Source organism: Corvus hawaiiensis, unplaced genomic scaffold (assembly GCF_020740725.1).
Source record: "Corvus hawaiiensis isolate bCorHaw1 unplaced genomic scaffold, bCorHaw1.pri.cur scaffold_32_ctg1, whole genome shotgun sequence".
Lineage (NCBI taxonomy): Eukaryota > Metazoa > Chordata > Aves > Passeriformes > Corvidae > Corvus > Corvus hawaiiensis.
Window position 1 is genome coordinate 390,773 of NW_025963366.1, and position 18,797 is coordinate 409,569.

At 54.5% G+C, this 18,797-nt stretch overlaps 2 protein-coding genes across 2 annotated transcripts in view; one reads left to right on the forward strand and one right to left on the reverse strand.

Annotated features, from left to right (window-relative positions):
• Positions 1-18,797, reverse strand: part of LOC125320969 (zinc finger protein 208-like) — a 430,705-nt gene that overhangs the window by 79,900 nt on the left and 332,008 nt on the right. The window lies entirely within an intron of this gene.
• Positions 10,042-18,797, forward strand: part of LOC125321009 (zinc finger protein 271-like) — an 80,898-nt gene continuing 72,142 nt past the window's right edge. The window contains exons 1-5 of the mRNA XM_048293444.1: positions 10,042-10,305; positions 10,948-11,125; positions 13,170-13,273; positions 13,622-13,886; positions 18,328-18,339. Of these exons, the coding sequence (XP_048149401.1) occupies positions 10,042-10,305; positions 10,948-11,125; positions 13,170-13,273; positions 13,622-13,886; positions 18,328-18,339 (823 nt within the window). The remainder of the gene's footprint in view (positions 10,306-10,947; positions 11,126-13,169; positions 13,274-13,621; positions 13,887-18,327; positions 18,340-18,797) is intronic.

Consider the following 18,797-nt stretch of genomic DNA (forward strand, 5'->3'; position numbering starts at 1 on the left):
AGACTCATTCCCAGAGAGAGAGGGAGAAAGAGTGAAATAGGGACAAGAATTCCAATTGTTTTCTTGATCACAACCACCACAAACAGCTCTGTACTCAGTGTGCAACATCCCGATGCTGAGGCACACTCCTGGTTTTTCACCACAAATTGCATCATTTTGGAAACTGTCCCTGGATTACAACAAAACCACAGGCCAAAAATTGACTCCGTTTGCTTCCTACATCAGAAATCATTAAACCTCTACCAAGATGCGTTTCCCTGCAGCAGAAAAGGCCACTTGATTCCTTTTGTGCTGACTTTCTCCTGAGTTCACGACTTCAGATCAACTGAAAGTGTCCCACTACCACCAAAGGTGGCCGCCAACAACCAGGATCCAACCCCCGAGTCACCATCAAATGCGCTGGATCCGCGCCTTCCGCAGCCCAGCAGCAATTCCTGCCGCTGCCCCCTGCTCTGGGTCAGCCTGACGGGCATGGTTCTGGTGTGTGGGGCCGGCTCCCACAGGACACAGCGCTCAGACCCGCTCTGTGTCCCGCAGCTTGGGCATCTCAGGTGCTGCTCCACAGCTGCGGGGCCATTTCCCACTCTTTTTCCACCAAGGTTCCACCGCTGCTGCACTGAACCACAGAATCCCAGAATTACCCAGGTTGGAAAAGACCTGTGAGATCATCCAGTCCAACCTATGACCCAACACCACCTTGTCACCAGACCATGGCAGCGAGTGCCACATCCAGTCTTTCCTTAAATACCTCCAGGGACGGTGACTCCACCACCTCCCTGGGCAGCCCATTCCAATGCCCAATCACCCTTGCTGTGAAGAAACTCTTTCTAATCTCCAGCCTAAACCTCCTCTGCTGCAGCTCAAGGCTGTGTCCTCTTGTCCTGTCTGTGTTCCCTGGGAGAAGAGACCGAGCCCCACCTGGCTGCCCCCTGCTGTCAGGGAGTTGTAGAGAGTGAGAAGGTCCCCCCTGAGCCTCCTCTTCTCCAGGATAAACAACCCCAGCTCCCTCAGCCGCTCCTCACGGGACTTGCATTCCACCGCTGTTCCACTGTTGCTCCGTGGCTGCTGCTGCTGCTGCTGTTCCAGCGCAGCTGCAAACCCTCCCCTGGTGCTGCTCCCACTCCAGTGCTGCTCGTCTGTGACACTGCGGGGCCTCCTGGAACCATGGGGACATTGTGACACCGCGGGGACACGTGGAAGCAAAGGAACCCTGTGCCACTCCAGGATCTTGTGGAATCCACAGGCCCTGGGGCACTGTGGGGCCTCATGGAACCAAGGATCCATTGTGATCCCTGAGGGCCTCGTGGTTCCCAGGGATCCTTGTGACACTGTGGGGCCTCATGGAACCAAAGATCCATTGTGACACTGCAGGGCCTCAAGGAACCAAAGGGACCCTGGGACAATGTGAGACCTGATGGCAGAAAGGGGGAACCTGTGACACTGCGGGGCCTCATGGAACCAAAGAGACCCTGGGACAATGTGAGACCTGATGGCAGAAAGGGGGGAGCCTGTGACAATGTGGGGGCTCATGGAGCCAAGGCGACCCTGACATAATGTGGGACCTCACAGCAGAAAGGGGACTCTGTAACAATGTGGGGCCTCGTGGAACCAAGGACCATTGTGACACCACAAGGGCTCATGGCACCAGAGGGATCCTGTGACACCGGGGGACCTCGTGGCCCAAAGGAGAACCTGTGACACTGTGGGGCCTCAGGGAATCAAGAGGTCTCAGAGACACGGTGGGGGCTCCTGGTTCTCAGTCTCTTCTGACACTTGTCTCCATCTACACAGAAGCCAAACAGGGCAGCCTGAGCCTCTGCATCCAGAATATTCCTGTCTCCATGGCAGGATGCTCCTGCTCCCAGTGGTGCTGTGTGTTCCCTCTGCTCCCTGGGGGAATTGCATCCTACAAGAGACACAGCGACCACTCCGGTAGCCGACACCACAGGGCAGGGCCTCCTTCTGGGTGGCAGCAGAGACATCTTTCACTCCATCAGAATGCTCAGAGCCCCGTCCAATGAGGTCTGGAATGTTTCCAGGGACGGGGCATCCAGCAGCTCGCTGGCAAATCTGTGCCAGTGTTTCACCACTCTCAGCATTAGAATTTTCCCTTATCTCTGCTCTGAACCCACTCTCTTTCAGTTGAAAACGATCTCCCCTTGTCCCCTTGACAAAGGCCCTATGGAAACATTCCTCCACATGTTTCCGAGGAGGTGCTTTGAAGTCTGAAAGGTCACACTGGGGTGTCCCCACGGCCTTTTCTGCTCCAGGCTGAACAGGTCCAACTGTCCCAGCCTGTCTCTGTCACAGAGCTGCTCCAGTCCCCCGAGCATCTTGGTGGCCTCCTCTGGAAGTGCTCCACGAGCTCCGAGTCTTTCCTGTGCTGAGGACCCTCTTGTCAATTGTTTTTACAGAAGACGCAGTCGCTAGGAGAGGGGAAACTCATCCTTCCTGAAATGCTGGCACAAGAGCAGGGACAGTTTCTGCAGGGCTGAGACACAGCCCCGAGGGAGGCAGGGACATTCCCATGGTGTCCCTGCAGCTGGGGGCCAATCTGCCGGCACTGGGAGCCTCTGTGTGTGTCCAGCTCATTCTCCCACGGCCGTTGGCACGTGGTCAGCAGCCGTCCAATGCCATCCCCCTGATTGGCACTGATCTCCAAGGCAGCCTGGAGCTCTCCTGGGCCAATGTTCCCTAATTAGGACCCTGAGGACACTTCCTCAATTCTTGTCCAAACCAACTTCAGCACACCAAAGACGTCACAGCACTTGTCCATGAGGTCAAGAATCCCCCATGGGGACACTCTGCTCTCTCCTCCATGGGGCACAAAGCAGCAACACTCCCAAGGAAAATCTTCCCCCGTGGGCCCTGCGGCTCCTTGGGAAGTTCCAGAGCAAAGAGTCAAGGCAGGCGCCTGAAATGCTTTCCCAGCTGGCCCACAACACATCTCGGATGGATCCACAGTGTCCCTGGGAAAGACAGAAGCAGAACCCTTCACTAATGCCCTGGAACGTCCAACAGGAACCAAAGCCATGAACAGCTCTCAGGAACCACTTCTCAGTGGATTTTAACTTCTTGGAAGCCCAAGGAGTCCGAATGTCTTCCTGGAGCCTCGGGCCCTGGGCAAACAGGGCTTATCAGAGATGCTGGCAGGGGACCATCATCCCTCCTCCTCACAGGACACCTCTCTTTGCCCAATTAGCTCCAAGTGGCTGCCTGGGGACAAGCTCCTCTTTCTCCACTTCCCCTTAGATGGGCACTTCCTGCTCAGGTCCAGCGCTGGCCTGGGCCCAGGGCCAGGACATTGCAGAGACCCTCTGTGGGGACAAGGGCCTTGGGGAGCTGTGGGCATGTCCCAGGCAGGGACAGTGCTGGCGTCTGAGCCTTGTTGGGGATGGGTAGTACAGGTGAGCATATCCCACAGATGGGGTCCTGGAAGCACACATGTGTGGGGCAGCTGTGCAGAGCGGGCCCCAGGTGCTCTGGTGTGCCCAGGTGTGACAGTGTGAGGGTCTGGGTAGGGCATCTTCCCCTCTGGACTCTGCTCTGGAGCTGGAGATGGGACTGGTTTGAGGCCTGCAATGCAAGAAAACGAGGTGGTGTGAATTTAGGAAGTGCCACACCTGAGTAATTCCCCAAGCCTCAGCATTGTATGCAGCTGATCACCACCCCCAGTGCTCCCCAGTGCTCCCCAGTGCTCCCCAGTGTCTCCAGTGACTGGAGATCCCAGTTATGGGGTTGATCACATTGCCCATGACACTGTTCTTCTCCCACATATTGGGTCTGGGACTGGGCTCAGCTCTGGCGTGTCCCACAGGGAAAGCTCTGGGAGGGAAGGGGCAGCGGGAGATGGGGGATCTGGCTGTGGGGGCTGCAGGAGGATGGATTGTGGTGGAGTGGGGGTTGTCCCCACAGGGTCCCCAGCTGCCTTTGGCTCCCTACCCCCCCCAGGGCCTTGGCCCCCGCAGGTGCCTGGGCCATTCCAGGGGCAGCTGCCCCGTGCAGGAAGCTGGAGGGATGCCAGGCAAGGGGGCTGGATGCGTGCCGCAGGTGGGATGGACTCTGTGCCAGGGCCGGGCTTGTGGCCAGGGCTGGGGGCTGTGCCAAGCCGGGCTTTGGCCTGGGGGCTGTCGGGGAGGGTGCAGCGAGGAGTCCCGGCAGGGATAAAGGTGCTCCTGGCCCGGTGCAGCCTCAGCCAGCGCTGCCCAGTGCGAGAGGAAGATGAAGGTGGCTGTGCTCAACGTGGCCCTGCTCTTCTCCATCCTGCTGTGCCTCCCAGCACAGGCCAAGGTGAGGCACCAGCCAAATATGTCCCCACACCCTGCCCTTTCTGGCCTCTCATCCCACCCTTTTGGTGTCCCTTCAGGAATTTCCTCCCGGCTCTCTCCTCTATGTCCTAGCCAGCCTCCCCAAACGCCCTCCCACTGACCATTCCCAAGCCCTTTCCTTCCATGCCCCCCCCAGTCCTTTGCCTTTCTTCCTGGCCACTGCAGCGCTGTCTCCTGATACCATTCCTGGACTCACCCCCAGCTCCCAAACCCTCTCTCAGTCCTGTCGCTTTTGTCCTCGCCCATCCCCGTTCTTCTTTCCCCACCAAGCCCCTCCCTTGCACTCTTATGTCCCTACACCACAATTCCTTTCTCCTGCCCTGTACCTTACACCGTGCCCCTTCTACGGCCCCAGCCACGTCCCTTGGCTCCTCAGTTTACCCCAGGTCAGTGTCTTTGGGTCTCCCCCAGCTCCAAACAGATCTCCTTGGAGGCCCTGAATTCCCATCCCTTTGCCTCCGCCCTGCTCCCTGCACCCGTGTTCCCCCCTCAGCCCCACAAGGTCCAATCCAGACCAAGCCTTTGTTGTCCTTTCCCAGGCACTCCTGGAAGGAACCCAAGATGATCTCCAGGAGGTGAGTGGGGGGCTGGGACTGGAGGGCATCCCCTCTGGTAATTGGGGGGCACTTTGGTTCCCCCCATCCCTTGCTGGCACTGGGGACATCCCAGTGACCAGCGAGATCTCCTGGTCTCTCTGCAGGTGGATGTAGACAATGTCGACATCCTGAAGACGCCTCAGGTGGGTACCAGGAGTTCTGCCGGTGTCAGACCCTCCCCTCGCACGGCCACCACACCCCAGGCCATCCCATGCTGCCCCAGCACAGCCCAGTGCAGCCCTGCTGACACCCCAGACACCTCCCCTGCCCCACGGATCCTTCCCAGGGAACCCCTTGCCCAGGGCCCCTGTTGCATTCCCATCCCAGGCCCCCCAGCACCCCCCGCATGGTCCAGGCCACAGCCCCTGCCCCAGCTGTGCCTCTTGGCCAGGACCCCACTGCCTCTGGGCAGGAGCACAGCAGCTCCTGCACCCCATTGCTGCCCGCAGGCCCCTTCCCCAAGGACCCCTTTGCTTTCCCTTTTCCTCCCAGTGCAGCCCAGTGCCCCCAGTGTGTCTCTAACGCTGCCTTTGTCCCCAGCCTGCTCTGGATGAAAAGCTGGAGGCTCTTCTGCGGGTGAAGCGCCTGGCTGCCTCTCTGGATGCCTAGGTGAGCAGTGCCTGCAGGGAGAGGGCTGGGGCCAAGGCCCCTCTCATGTCCCAGTGGGCACCAGAGGTCACCTTCTGCGAATGTCTTTTAGAATTGCAAGTTGTGGGGACTATGGTGTCCTTTTCCCTACCAGTGGAATGAGGAGATGATCATCCCTGGAGGAATCCCCTGAACCCTTTGAGCCCAGGGCCATTTGCCCCTGACTAATCAATACACCCTTTTGGCAAAGCTACGCTCTGTGTCCGTGTGTCTGTGTCCGTGTGTGCTTTCCTAAGGAAATTCCCCCAAATCTCCAAGAAGTTGATCCCCGAGGTGTTGTCCTGTCCCCGTGACCATCTGCACATCCCGTCACTGTCTCACTGTCACCTCCACACATCTCTGAGCCTGCTGGCACCTCCCAGGTTTGCTCTGAACTCCTCCCTCCTGCTCCCCACCACCAGGAATGACCATGGGAGCTCAGACCAGGAGCACCCAGGCTAGGGATGGATAAGAAGCACCTGGCAGAGGCGGGAGGAATCCCCCATTTCAGGGGGGTTGTGGGGTGCAAGGGGGGCAGCTGAGTCCCCTCCCAGATCCAGGGCTACAAACCGGGGACAAGATGCCTCAAGTGCCTCAGCTGAATCGTTTCCCTCAGCCCTTGGCCCGGCAAGTCTCTGGCTGCAGCACAACCTCTGCAGGAGACTTTGCAATGTGTACTAGTTTGAAAACAAACCAGTGGGAGGCACCAAGTCAGAATAACAATTTAATGGAAATTAAAGAAAAGGGAGAAAAAAGTAAAAGAAAACACTGTCAAACTGACAGAGTCAAGGTACAACCTGACACCCTGTTAGGCACGGTGGTGGTAGCAGTCTGGTAGAATGGTGGCTGCAGTCCCCTGAAGCAGTGATCCTGTAGTAAAAGAGTCTGCTCTTCCTCAGAAAGTCCAGTGGCGGCTGTGTAGCTCCTGTCCTCTGGAAATCCAGTGGGAAGGGTTGTCTCTGGTGGTCAGAGTCCCAGATTATATCCAGGATGGGATGCTTGGTTCCTCCCTCTGGGTGGAGCATCTCACAATGGGGTAATGAGTCATGAGGCAAAGTGTTGATTAGGCTCATTAACAGAAGATAGTCCGGAGTGAGTTATCTCTGAGTCAGGCGGCAGGACAATGATGGGCAATTAACAGAAAGATAGTCTGGGGGGAGGAGGCAAGGAAACAGTGCCCCACCTGGTTTCAACAGCTCCTGAGGATGGTAATAGAATACACTGCAACCCAGGACACAATGGGAAGACAAAAGGAAGGAATTGGTCCTTCCCTCTCCCTCAGCCTTCCTCCTTGTGCTGATCTTCTTGTCATCCCTTAGCAAAACCAACCAAAACTCATCTGCAGTGAGGTGTTTCCAAGGGTCCGTTCCCAAATAGGGCCACAGGAGGGTTTTCTGCCAGGGCAGAAGTGAGACCTGTGGGATTTGGTCAGAATGTTTAAAACATGACCGTTTCTAAATGCTGGAAATCCAGAGGCTACAAAAAGGAAGTCTGCAGTTGGAATGGTCCATTATCCTCCTGCTTCCCGCTGCTCAGCTGGCCAAGCCCAACTCCAGAGGAGCAGATCATGGAAAGCAGAGCTGCAGGGAGTGTTGGAGACTCATTCCCAGAGAGAGAGGGAGAAAGAGTGAAGTAGGGACAAGAATTCCAATTGTTTTCTTGATCATAACCACCACAAACAGCTCTGTACTCAGTGTGCAACATCCCGATGCTGAGGCACGTTCCTGGTTTTTCACCACAAATTGCATCATTTTGGAAACTGTCCCTGGATTACAACAAAACCACAGGCCAAAAATTGACTCTATTTGCTTCCTACATCAGAAAGCAGCCAGCTTAGAACTGGTGTGGACCAGGGGAATCCGACTGTTTAATTAAAACAAAGCATCGCGAAGGCCCGAGGCGGGTGTTGACGCCATGTGATTTCTGCCCAGTGCTCTGAATGTCAAAGTGAAGAAATTCAATGAAGCGCGAGTAAGCGGCCAGCGTAACTACCATCTTCTGAGGAGATACCTGTTACGAAGTGGGCACTGCTGCAAAGGTCGCTCCTCCTCATGGTACCACTGTATGCCCTTTGAAGTGTAATGAAGCCGACTTCTGCCCCGGCATGGTACCATTGGAATCTCCAGTCAACAATCTCCTGCTAAACAGTTGAACAAATTTTATGTAAGGACCGTGCAGCTTTTTACCCGAATTCCGGCCCAGGGATTTGTGCCTGGCAAGATCCGGTAATTTATTGATCGGTCTACTGCCGATCTTATTCCTCCTCTCCTAAAATTTTGGACACTTTAACTATCCGGATCTCTAAAATGTGTCCATCGATACGCCTGTACCAGGCATTGACCGGCACCCAAACTTCCCATTTTGATTGGGTGGACCTGGCATCTAAAACTTTTAATCTAGATTCCTTGTGTAAAAACAGGGCCTACTTGTGCTCTCTAAATTTACCATCTGGCCTCCCTAACTTGGCAGAAAATGCATTTGAACTGCTGACACTGGAGTTTTACACATCGGGTGTGTTTGACACTAAGGAGTGTGTTCGTTTTCCTACGGTTTGGGAGGGTTTTCCCAGGCTATGGGAGGTGTAAGAACATCTTAAACCTCAACCAAGTGTGGAAGAAGACAGCTGTCTCCCGAGACTTTTTTGTACTAACCAACGGGGGAAAGAGCAGCAAGGAGAGGGAAGGAACATTGGAAACATTGCCTCCTGAGCTGGAGAACAACCTGCCAGCAACATCCCCACCCACATCTCTAAGTTTCCTCTTGCGTGACTTTTGAATAGGTTCCCACAGAGGGAGGAAATTGGTAATTGTTCCTGTTGCCCAGACCAACTTATCAATGTTTCTGTTCCTCATTCTAAGCACAGCTAAGCAAACATACAAATGACAGATCAGCAATTATTCCATAAGCAATTCCTAACATCTTGAAAACTGTTTCAGGTCCAGCTCTCTTAACCATTTTAATTAACTCTAGCTGGGCCCAAATTCCTTCCTCTTCTAACTAATTGCAACACAGCTAGCCTATAACTAAACTCTTTATGTTTCTTTTAAATCTATGTTTCGCCCACAAAAGGTGTTGGTCTAAGGAGGAAGAGCATCTGCTGATAAGGTTGAAGGCTCAGTTTTGGGGAAACAAAACCATCAGTAAACTCATTGCCAAACACATTCTGTCCAAGACAGGGAAGCAGATGAGTGATAAGAGGAGATTGCTGCCCAGAGAACCAGCTGTGGGCATGGGAACAGCAGCTGGGATGAGTCATTGGCCAGATAATGAGGAGGAACAGCTGGGAACATCAACCAGCAGAGGGAGGGGCAGCTGCGGGCCCATTATCAGAGAACTTTCAGTCAAAGTCTTTCAGCTGGGAAACTCAACTCCTTCCCATGGGCATTCAAGCAGGTACTTAATGGCCAGCAGATGACATCACTGGCCAATGAGTCAGCCCAGGGCTGCTTCAGATGCCTCAATATGATAAGCCAGATAAGAACATCAGCCCGAGATAAGAACAGCAGCCCAAGATAAGAACAAAGCAGGGACCCAGGAAGAAAACTCCTGAAGACCTTGCCAGAAGTGGCTGACTAAGAGAGCAATCAGGAGAGGTGCACTTCCAGCACCTATTCCATCTAGATTGGGGGAAATCAGCCAAGATTACTCTGCATGACATTGAATGCCTGTCCTGCAAAATTCTACCCAGTGAAATTTGTGTGGCATTTAAAGACAGATGGGAAACACCTGGAAAGTTTAAGAGCCTTGGGAACTTCCAAATTCAATGGGAAAGCTGAAAATAGTGCTTTCAGGGACATAATTACTACCAAAGAAATTGAGAAGACTGTGCAGGAGATGAGCAAAAGCTGAGCTCCTGGTCCAGACGGGATTACCCTAAAGGACCTCAAGAAGACAGACCCTGAGTTTTCCCAGACCATGGAGATATTCAACCTTTGATTAACATCAGGTAAAATCTCGGACATGGTGAGGGGATGCAGGACTGTATTAACACCAAAGTCAACCAAACGGGAACGTTTCCGAGACATTAATAACTGGAGACCCACCATGATTGGCTCCATCCTTCTAAGACTGTTCTCCAGAATATTAACAGCAAGGTCGACTAAAGCATGCTCCCTCAACCCAAGGCAAAGAGGCTTTATAAGAATGGCAGGATGCTCTGAAAATTTGAAACTCCTGCAAACAGTAATTCGATCTGCCAAAAAATATCACAAACCGCTGGGGATTGTATTTGTGGACATCACTAAGGCTTTTGACACCGTCAGCCACCAGCACATTCTACATGGTCTGCAGCAAAGGGAAGTGGAGCCTCATGTCATCAGCTTGGTGAGCAATATGTATGAGAACATCCGTACATATATCACCACAAAGAAAACACAGAGAGACCACATCCAGATCCAGGTGTGAGTCAAACAAGGCAACCCAATGTTGCCTTTTGCAAGCTGGAAGAGAGTGGCAGAGGGTACCACTGGGGAATGAACAGCGTCACAGCGATGGCATTTGCAGACGATCTGGTCTTATTGAGCGATTCCTGGGAAAACATGAAGCAGAACATCAAGATATTAGAGACCTTCTGCAATCTCCCCGGTCTCAAAACACAAGGGGAAGAGTGCCACGGCTTTTCCATCAAGCAAACAAAGGACTCTTCTAGCATCAACAACTGCACTGCTTGGACCATCACCGGCACAGTCCTGAACATGACCGGCCCCGGTGACTCTGAAAAAGATCTGGGCCTGCAGATTGACCCTTGGATTGGTGTAGCAAAATGCATCCTATCTACAAAACTCACATTCTGGTTACAGTGAATTGGTAAAGTCCCTCTTCAAACTCTAGGAATCAAAAAATGGATAGCCCAAAAACATATACCATCCCTCAAGTGACCTACCTGGCTGACCATTCAGAGCTGAAAGCAGGGTTCCTCGAGGCCCTTGACCTAAAAGTTTGATCAACCCTCAAGGGATGGCTGCACTTACCTGCAGGTACCTGTGATGCCATCTTGTACTTGAGCATGAAGGATGACGGGTTGGGTATTGTGATGTATGGATGCGAGAGACACAAGGTAGGTGTAAGTGAATTGGGTTTATTGTAAAGTTAGAGAGCGTTCATACTTTTGAGTGTGAGAAACTGTTTTAGCTGCTCGCTCAAAAACCAGTCACAGTCCCCTAATAAATCTGTTGTCTTGACAGTTTGTCATTCTTTTCTGAAGGCTTGCAGCCTGACAAACAGGACGCCTTTCCTGTTTTCAGATCCTGTGTAATCAGCTTTCTTCCACGCTTCTCAGCATTCTTGCTCACGCGATGCAGCAGCGGCAGCTTCCTCTATAACTCCACGCAGCAGCCTCTCCAGCTGGCAGTGGCAGCTGGGGCAAGAGGGCACAGGGGACAGCTCTCCTTTTGCAGCCTCACGGGACAGCAATGTGTCTCAGCACCAACCCCGGCAGCGGGCAGCAAACAGCAAAGGCAGGCAGGTCCGATCAGGCAGCACTGGACCTCAGCGTCACTCACCGGCAGCTGGCAGAAGTGGTGAAGGCAGCAGATCTGATTGAGCAGCAGTTGGTGTTGGCAGCCAGGAGAAGCAGTAAAACAAGGGGGCAGACGCCAAGAGCAAGGCACAGTGCAGCCCCATCTTGGTAAGGACAGGCACCCACTGCGAGCACCACAGGTGACCGCTGTGCCTCCGATTGTCGAGCAAAGGGGGCAGAGCCCAGACCCCACACATCAGCAAAGTCTCGGTTTGCCCCCAACCTCTCATGGGATCTCTGCCATTGCTGAGAACCAACCCCCCAGCCAGAGAGCTCACTCCCCAGCCACCACTTCCAAACTCTGGTTTCTCTGGCTGAGCCATCACCATGGTATGTGAGGAGGCGTGGCCATTTCTTTTGTTTCCTAATTGCCCCTGATTGTCTCCTGGGCAACCCCCTGCCCTCACTGCCTCTTCCTTTCAGATGGGACAAAATTCCTGAAAAGAAAAACAAACCCACAACAACCAGCAGTCACACCCAGCCTGAGGGGACTTCTCTGCTAATTGGTCATTATCCACCAGCAGAATGGGCAGCTGCAAGGACTTAGACAATCAAGGACTCCCAAAATATCCTGTGACTCAGAGAATGACATCATTCCATTGTGAACCTCCCTGACCTGGGGGAGGTACTGAGCATTTCCACCTGAACCTGAGCATATAAAACCTGGCTTGGGGGAACTAGGAAACCACTGCTGCTCAAGGGATCCAGAGGAGGAGCAGAACTTCCACAGGACCAGCACTTTTGACAAGACTGTGACCACCACGTGGTAGGATCTCCACCATCACTCTGACCAGCACGGTGCCAGGTTGTACTCAGTCTTTGTGGCTTAAAACCCGTTTTCTCTTGATTGCTGTGTTTATTGTAATCTCTTTAATGAATTGTGAGCCTGACCGGAAATCTCTCTTGAGGTGGTTGAGGCGGGTTCATTTCTCCTGCCAGTTTCCCTTAAAAGCAGCACAGTGTTTTTTGGGAGGGGCTGTTTGGAGCTTGCAGGATTCCAAAGCTGAGGCAAAAGGATCCTCTGGGGGATGCTGGGGTGTCCCCAGGAAGGGTTTTTCTGGCAGTCCTGGTAGCTGCTGCCAGCAGAGCCCCCAAGGTGAGCGGGGGGATGCCAGGTCCCGACCCCACAGTGAGAGTTGGCCTTCCTGGGTCAGGCACTGCTGCTTTCAGCCCAGAGCCAGGGGGTTGTGGGACCCCCCAGAAGAGCCAGAGCAGGGGCACCTTGGGACCTGCAGAGGGAGGAGAGCAGAGAGGAGCAATATCGGGACTGGGGGAACGCCGGCAATCTGGAGGAGAGGGAATGTGGAGAGGGTGAACCCTGTGATTGCCTGCACCCTGAAGTGGGGACCTCAGAGAGGGGGGACCTCAAGGATTGCCAGGACCCTCAAGTGGGAAAGGGGGGATGCCTTGAAGCCCTGGCACCCTGAAGCCGAGAATAAGGGGAGAAGGGACCCCAGGACTCCCAAAGCCCCCCAGCATTCCTAAGTGAGGGGATGCCAGAGAAGAGGGACACAAAGGATCTCCAAGTTTGGAGACCAAAGTGGGGGGAGCCTTGGAATTCCAGGGACGCCAGGCAGCCTGGGGTGGGTGGGGACCAAGCAGGTGGGGGAAACCCAATACATTCAGGACCCCCAGCAGCTGGGACACGAGGGAGCCCCCAGAAGCTCAAAGTAGAGGGACCAGAGAGGGGGAACTCGCAGGAGGCTTCTTTTGAACTGAATCTTGGTGTTTTGGAGGTTTTTATGGACACCAGAGGCCCGGTGACTTCTAGAGATGGACTTGGGCAGGAGGAACGCCCAACCCAATGCGCTCACACCTTGTTTTTCCCCATTGCAGGAGTTCCCATTCCCAAACCTTGGCCGGATGGAGGAGAAAGCTGTGAGGAAGAGGAAGATGCCCCAGGACAGCCAGACAGGTGAGGCGGAAGTCACTGCCCCTTTCCCCCTCTCTTCTGCTCCATCTCTCAGCCCAGCATCACCCCTGGCTGCAGGACAACCCTGCTGCCGACGCCATCCTGCCAAGGATGAACTGGGGGATCTCCTTTCTCTTCCCTCTGACATGGAAGCAAATCTCATCCTCTCTTTGTTCTTCCTCCCCCAGACAATGAGCTGAGGATGGAGACCAGGAAGGGCAAATTCCCCCGACAGAGTCTTGTGGAAGAGGTCGTTTTGAGTGGCTCCACGTCACAGGAATGCAACGGGAAGGTGAAGCCCCAAAGATCCCACACAAAGAGGGGCTCCAAACCCAGGCCAGGGTGCTCCAAGGAGGAAAGACCCACCCTGTGCCGGGATGGCAGCTGGAGCTCCAGCCAGAGCTCAGACCTAGTGGTCCATGAGCAGCTTCACGACAGGGAGAAGCCCTATGAGTGTGGTGAATGTGGGAAGAGCTTCCGCTGGAGGTCCCACCTGATCCGCCACGAGAGGATCCATACCGGGGAACGGCCCTACAAGTGCTTGGAATGTGGGAAGGACTTCAATGTCAGCTCCAGCCTGATCCGCCACCAGATGACCCACACAGGGGAACGGCCCTACAAGTGTGGGGAATGTGGGAAGAGGTTCAGCAGGAGCTTGGCCCTGATTCACCACCAGAGGATCCACACCGGGGAGAAGCCCTACGAGTGTCCCGAGTGTGGCAAGAGGTGTCGGGACAGCTCCAAACTCCTCCTGCATCAGCGGATTCACACAGACGAGAGGCCCTTCCGCTGCCCCGACTGTGGGAAGGGCTTCTGCCGCAACTCTAGCCTCGTCCCCCATCAGCGCATCCACACTGGGGAGAGGCCCTACAAGTGTCCTGAGTGTGGGAAGAGCTTCACTCGGAGTTCTTACTTGACTAATCACCGGCAGAGCCACCGGTAAGGGAAGCCCTGGGACCGCCCCAACTGCAGGAAAAGCTTTGTCTGCTGCCCCATCATCATCCTCCATCAGAGGACCCACTTTGCAAAGAGACCTGGTGACCCACATTCCTGGTGATCCACGTTGGGAAGACACCTGGATGGTGATCTCCTTATTCTGGTTTTCCACAGGCACCTGGGTGAACACAGGGGCAGGGTTGGTGGTGTTGCAGTTTTCCCTGTAAGTAACTTCTTTGTCTTATCCCTTCTGTTATCAATATTGTTGCCCTTCCTGTTTGTTCCTTATCTCATTGCTGTTCCCAGTAAATTGTTCTTATCCCAGCCCAGGATCTTTGTCTTTTGTGCTTTCCATGGGAGGCAGTAGGGGAGTGAGAGGCGCCACGGTTTTAGTAGGAGCATGAAATGGGGGAATATCATTCCTAAACCACGGCACAAGCAGTCAAAGGGGTTCCGTGGTGACATCCCAGGCTTTTCCTGGGATGATAAAAAGCCGTGGGCTCAGAGGCAGTCAAAGCCATTGCATGGTGACATCCCAGGGGACTTCATGTTGCTGGGGCATTGATCTGTCACAGGTACTCACAAGGGCTCCACGGTGACATTCCAAGTGTCTCCAGGCTGCTAAAGAGCCACGAGGTCACTGGCAGTGACAGAGGCTCCACGGTGATATCCCAGGGGTCTCTAGGCTCCTAAAGATGCATTAGTCACACACAGCCACAGAGACTCCACGGTGACATCTCAGGGGTCTCTGGGCTGCTAAAGACCCGGTCACAGGGGTTTCATGTGAAATGCAAAGGGTGTCTTCTTCCAAAGGGCCATGAGCTCACACATACTCACAGGGGCTCCATGGTGACAACAGACGTGTCTGTATGCTGACAAGGAGCCGGGATGTCACAGTCAGTGACAGGAGTCCAGTGGTGAAATCCCCGTGCTCCTAAAGAACCGTGAGGTGACGGACACTCACAGGGGTTCCATGGTGACATCCAGGAGTCCCCAGGCTGCCCTAGAGCCGGGATGTCACAGACACTCACAGCGTGCCTGTCATGGGCAGAGTGGGAGCTTCAGGCGATGTTTATTAGAGAAGCTGCCACTGGGTTATGAGGTGCAGAAGGGACCCCCAAACACTCCCCATAGATCCCCAAATCCCTCCAGGACCCCCAGGCTTTCTAAACTCCTTCAGTGAGGGGAGCCTGGGAACGGCCGGATCCAATCCCAGCCCCAGATTTTGGCAAGGGTTTATTGTTTTTTGGCAAGGATTGGACAGGTGGAATTGAAGCTTTATGTAAATTGTCCCACGGGATGAGTAATAGCAAACCAGATCTATTTATATAAATACAGATCTAATTGATTACCCTCATGATTAGAGAAAAAGATCTTAATCAGAATTATTTACTGCACAGTATAGGAGCTGTAACAACTATTACAATCTAGTGCTCTAGGACGCAATTTTGAAGCACTTGTATTAAAGCAAAACCAGTCCTTAAGCAGAGATTGATGTCACTCACCCAGATCAATGACCGTAGGCAAATGTCTGTGACTCGGCCTTGAGCAGTGACCTTGAGGAGTGTCCCCACTCCAGGGAGGGATCTCCACCACCCCCAAGAAGGGAAATGTCAGAAGACATTGCCATTAAAATTTGGGACGGGGCTTTTCTAGTCTGACGTGCTGCCCTGTCAGTCAGATGTGCCCAGGCTGTGCCAACTCCACAGCTCTGGAGAAGCTCTCAGTGGCGTCACTTGGTTGGTTGTTCCTTTCTCCAGGGATTTTACCAGCTCTGCCACAGCTGCAGCTCCCTCTCATGATGTTGAACTTTGAAATGGAGGAGTCAGGCTGGGTTCTGCATTCTTCACCCCAAAAGCAGCGGGACCTCCCTTCTGCATTCCCCACTGGGGGCTCTGCAAACAGGGCCTTGTTGGAGCTGTTTGAGCCCATTCCAGGCAGAGCCTCCTGCTCCAGCAGGAACTGCCTTTCCTGTGCCATGACCAGGGCAGACCCTGCTGCAGGAGGAGCCCCAGGCCAGCCCAAGACATTGAAGGCCTCAGTGCAGAGTGCCGGAGTGGGAGCTGTGCCAGGGAGAGCCTGAGACACCAAAGGCACCTTGGCAGCAGCAGCTCCTTGCAGGGCATGGCCAGAAGCCTCCCTGGCCAAGCCGGCCCAGTGGCCACCATGGCAGAGCTGCTCCTTCAGGGGATGATTCTGGCTGGGCTCTGCTCCACCCCACAGAGTGTGAGCTCAGCACTGAGTCTGGCACAGCCCCTGTGCCTGAGCCCTGCACAACCTCAAGGTCACCTGCGGCAGCCTGGCTCTGTCAGGCCCTGGGGCAGGGCAGAGGGAAAGGCCAGAGCAGGGGCTGGCTTTGGCTGCTCAATGTGGGCTCCAGCAGAGATGAGGAGTTGAGCGAGTTGAAAATGAGGTCACTGCTGTGACATGGGCCTGACTGACAAATGATTGGTCTCAGGAATATCTTGGGGACAAGGTGTTCATCACAAAACCACTCATCCCTGCAGAGACAAGACCAGGAGAGAGGAAAGGGGAGAGCCAGGCCCAGGGGACAGGGCTGGAATGGTGATGGCTGTGAGGTCACTGCCACTGCAGCAGCCTGGCTGGCCCCCAGCAGACATTCTGGCCAGAAGCTTTGTGAGGTCACGCAGCACATCAGAGAACCCCCACAACAGGAATTCCATCCTTGGGGAGTGGAGGGGTTGGCACAAACCTCCTGACCTTGAAGAATTTTGGGATGGAGCATCGCTCTCTGGCTTGCATGGTTGCAGTTCTGTGCCACTCTCACTGTCAAATATTTCCTCCTTAGATCAAATCTAAATTCCCCCTCATTCAGTTTAAAGCTATTGCCCCTTGTTCTGTCACTGCAAGGTTTGGGAAAAAATAACACTCCATTTATCTTGGACCTCAATCACTATGTTTCCATTTTCAAAGACCTTAGAGAGAACCCAAAAATCTCCCAAGATGGGCTTTGGAGGCCTCATCACAAAACCAGCAGGTGGAAGCTGAGGGCCCTGGGCTCAGTTCTGTGGAGACTGAGGACAGAAGAGAAGTAGCCTGGGAGGGCTTGGAGGGAGGTTTCAAAGATGGAGGAGCTTTTCTTCATTGTATAAAACAGCCTGACAAAGAAATAATGGCACCAAGGGCAGCTGGGCAGCTCCAGACTGGACACCAGGAGAAAGGTCTTTCCCTCCCAGGGAAGTGCTGTGCTGCAACACGTCCCCCAGAAGGAGTCTGGAGCAGCCCAAGGCTTTGTGTGCCCAGGCAGAGGCAGGCAGGACGCAGAGCTGCCAGCAAAGGAAGGGGCCGGCAAGTTGGAGCAGCCGGGGGGATGAGGACAGCCTGCAGGGACAGAGGCGCAGGGCAGGGACAGCGTGGGACAGCCTGGGCTGCAGAGGGCAGAGGGATGGGCAGCAGCTGCAAGGCCCTGACAGAGCCAACTTGTGCAGCACTTGGGCCATGGCTGCTGGCCCTGGCCCTGAGGCCAGCAGGAGACAAGTGACCCTTGCAGCCCTGGGGCCTCAGTGCCTCCTTGTCCCTGCTCAGTGGCCTGGCAGGGGCCACCCCATGCTGCGTCTTCTGTAAAAACAATTGACAAGAGGGTCCTCAGCACAGGAAAGACTCGGAGGTCGTGGAACACTTCCAGAGGAGGCCACCAAGATGCTCGGGGGACTGGAGCAGCTCTGTGACAGAGACAGGCTGGGACAGTTGGACCTGTTCAGTCTGGAGCAGAAAAGGCCGTGGGGACACCCCAGTGTGACCTTTCAGACTTCAAAGCACCTCCTCGGAAACATGTGGAGAAATGTTTCCGGAGGGCCTGTGCCAAGGGGACAAGGGGAGATTGTTTTCAACTGAAAGAGAGTGGGTTCAGAGCAGAGAAAAGGGAAAATTCTAATGCTGAGAGTGGTGAAACACTGGCACAGATTTGCCAGCGAGCTGGTGGATGCCCCGTCCCTGGAAACATTCCAGACCACATTGGACGGGGCTCTGAGCATTCTGATGGAGTGAAAGATGTCTCTGCTGCCACCCAGAAGGAGGCCCTGCCCTGTGGTGTCGGCTACCGGAGTGGTCGCTGTGTCTTGTAGGATGCAATTCCCCCAGGGAGCAGAGGGAACACACAGCACCACTGTGAGCAGGAGCATCCTGCCATGGAGACGGGAATATTCTGGATGCAGAGGCTCAGGCTGCCCTGTTTGGCTTCTGTGTAGATGGAGACAAGTGTCAGAAGAGACTGAGAACCAGGAGCCCCCACCGTGTCTCAGAGACCCCTTGATTCCCTGAGGCCCCACAGTGTCACAGCTTTCTCCTTTGGGCCACGAGGTCGCACGGTGTCACAGGATCCCTCTGGTGCCATGAGCCCTTGTGGTGTCACAATGGTCCTTGGTTCCACGAGGCCCCACATTGTTACAGAGTCCCCTTTCTGCTGCGAGGTCCCACATTATGTCAGGGTCGCCTTGGCTCCATGAGGCCCCACATTGTCACAGGTTCCCCCCTTTCTGCCATCAGGTCTCACATTGTCCCAGGGTCTCTTTGGTTCCATGAGGCCCTGCAGTGTCACAAGGATCCCTGGGAACCACGAGGCCCTCAGGGATCACAATGGATCCTTGGTTCCATGAGGCCCCACAGTGCCCCAGGGCCTGTGGATTCCACAAGATCCTGGAGTGGCACAGGGTTCCTTTGCTTCCATGTGTCCCCGCGGTGTCACAATGTCCCCACGGTTCCAGGAGGCCCCGCAGTGTCACAGACGAGCAGCACTGGAGTGGGAGCAGCACCAGGGGAGGTTTTGCAGCTGCACTGGAACAGCAGCAGCAGCAGCAGCCACAGAGCAACAGTGGAACAGCGGTGGAATGCAAGTCCCGTGAGGAGCGGCTGAGGGAGCT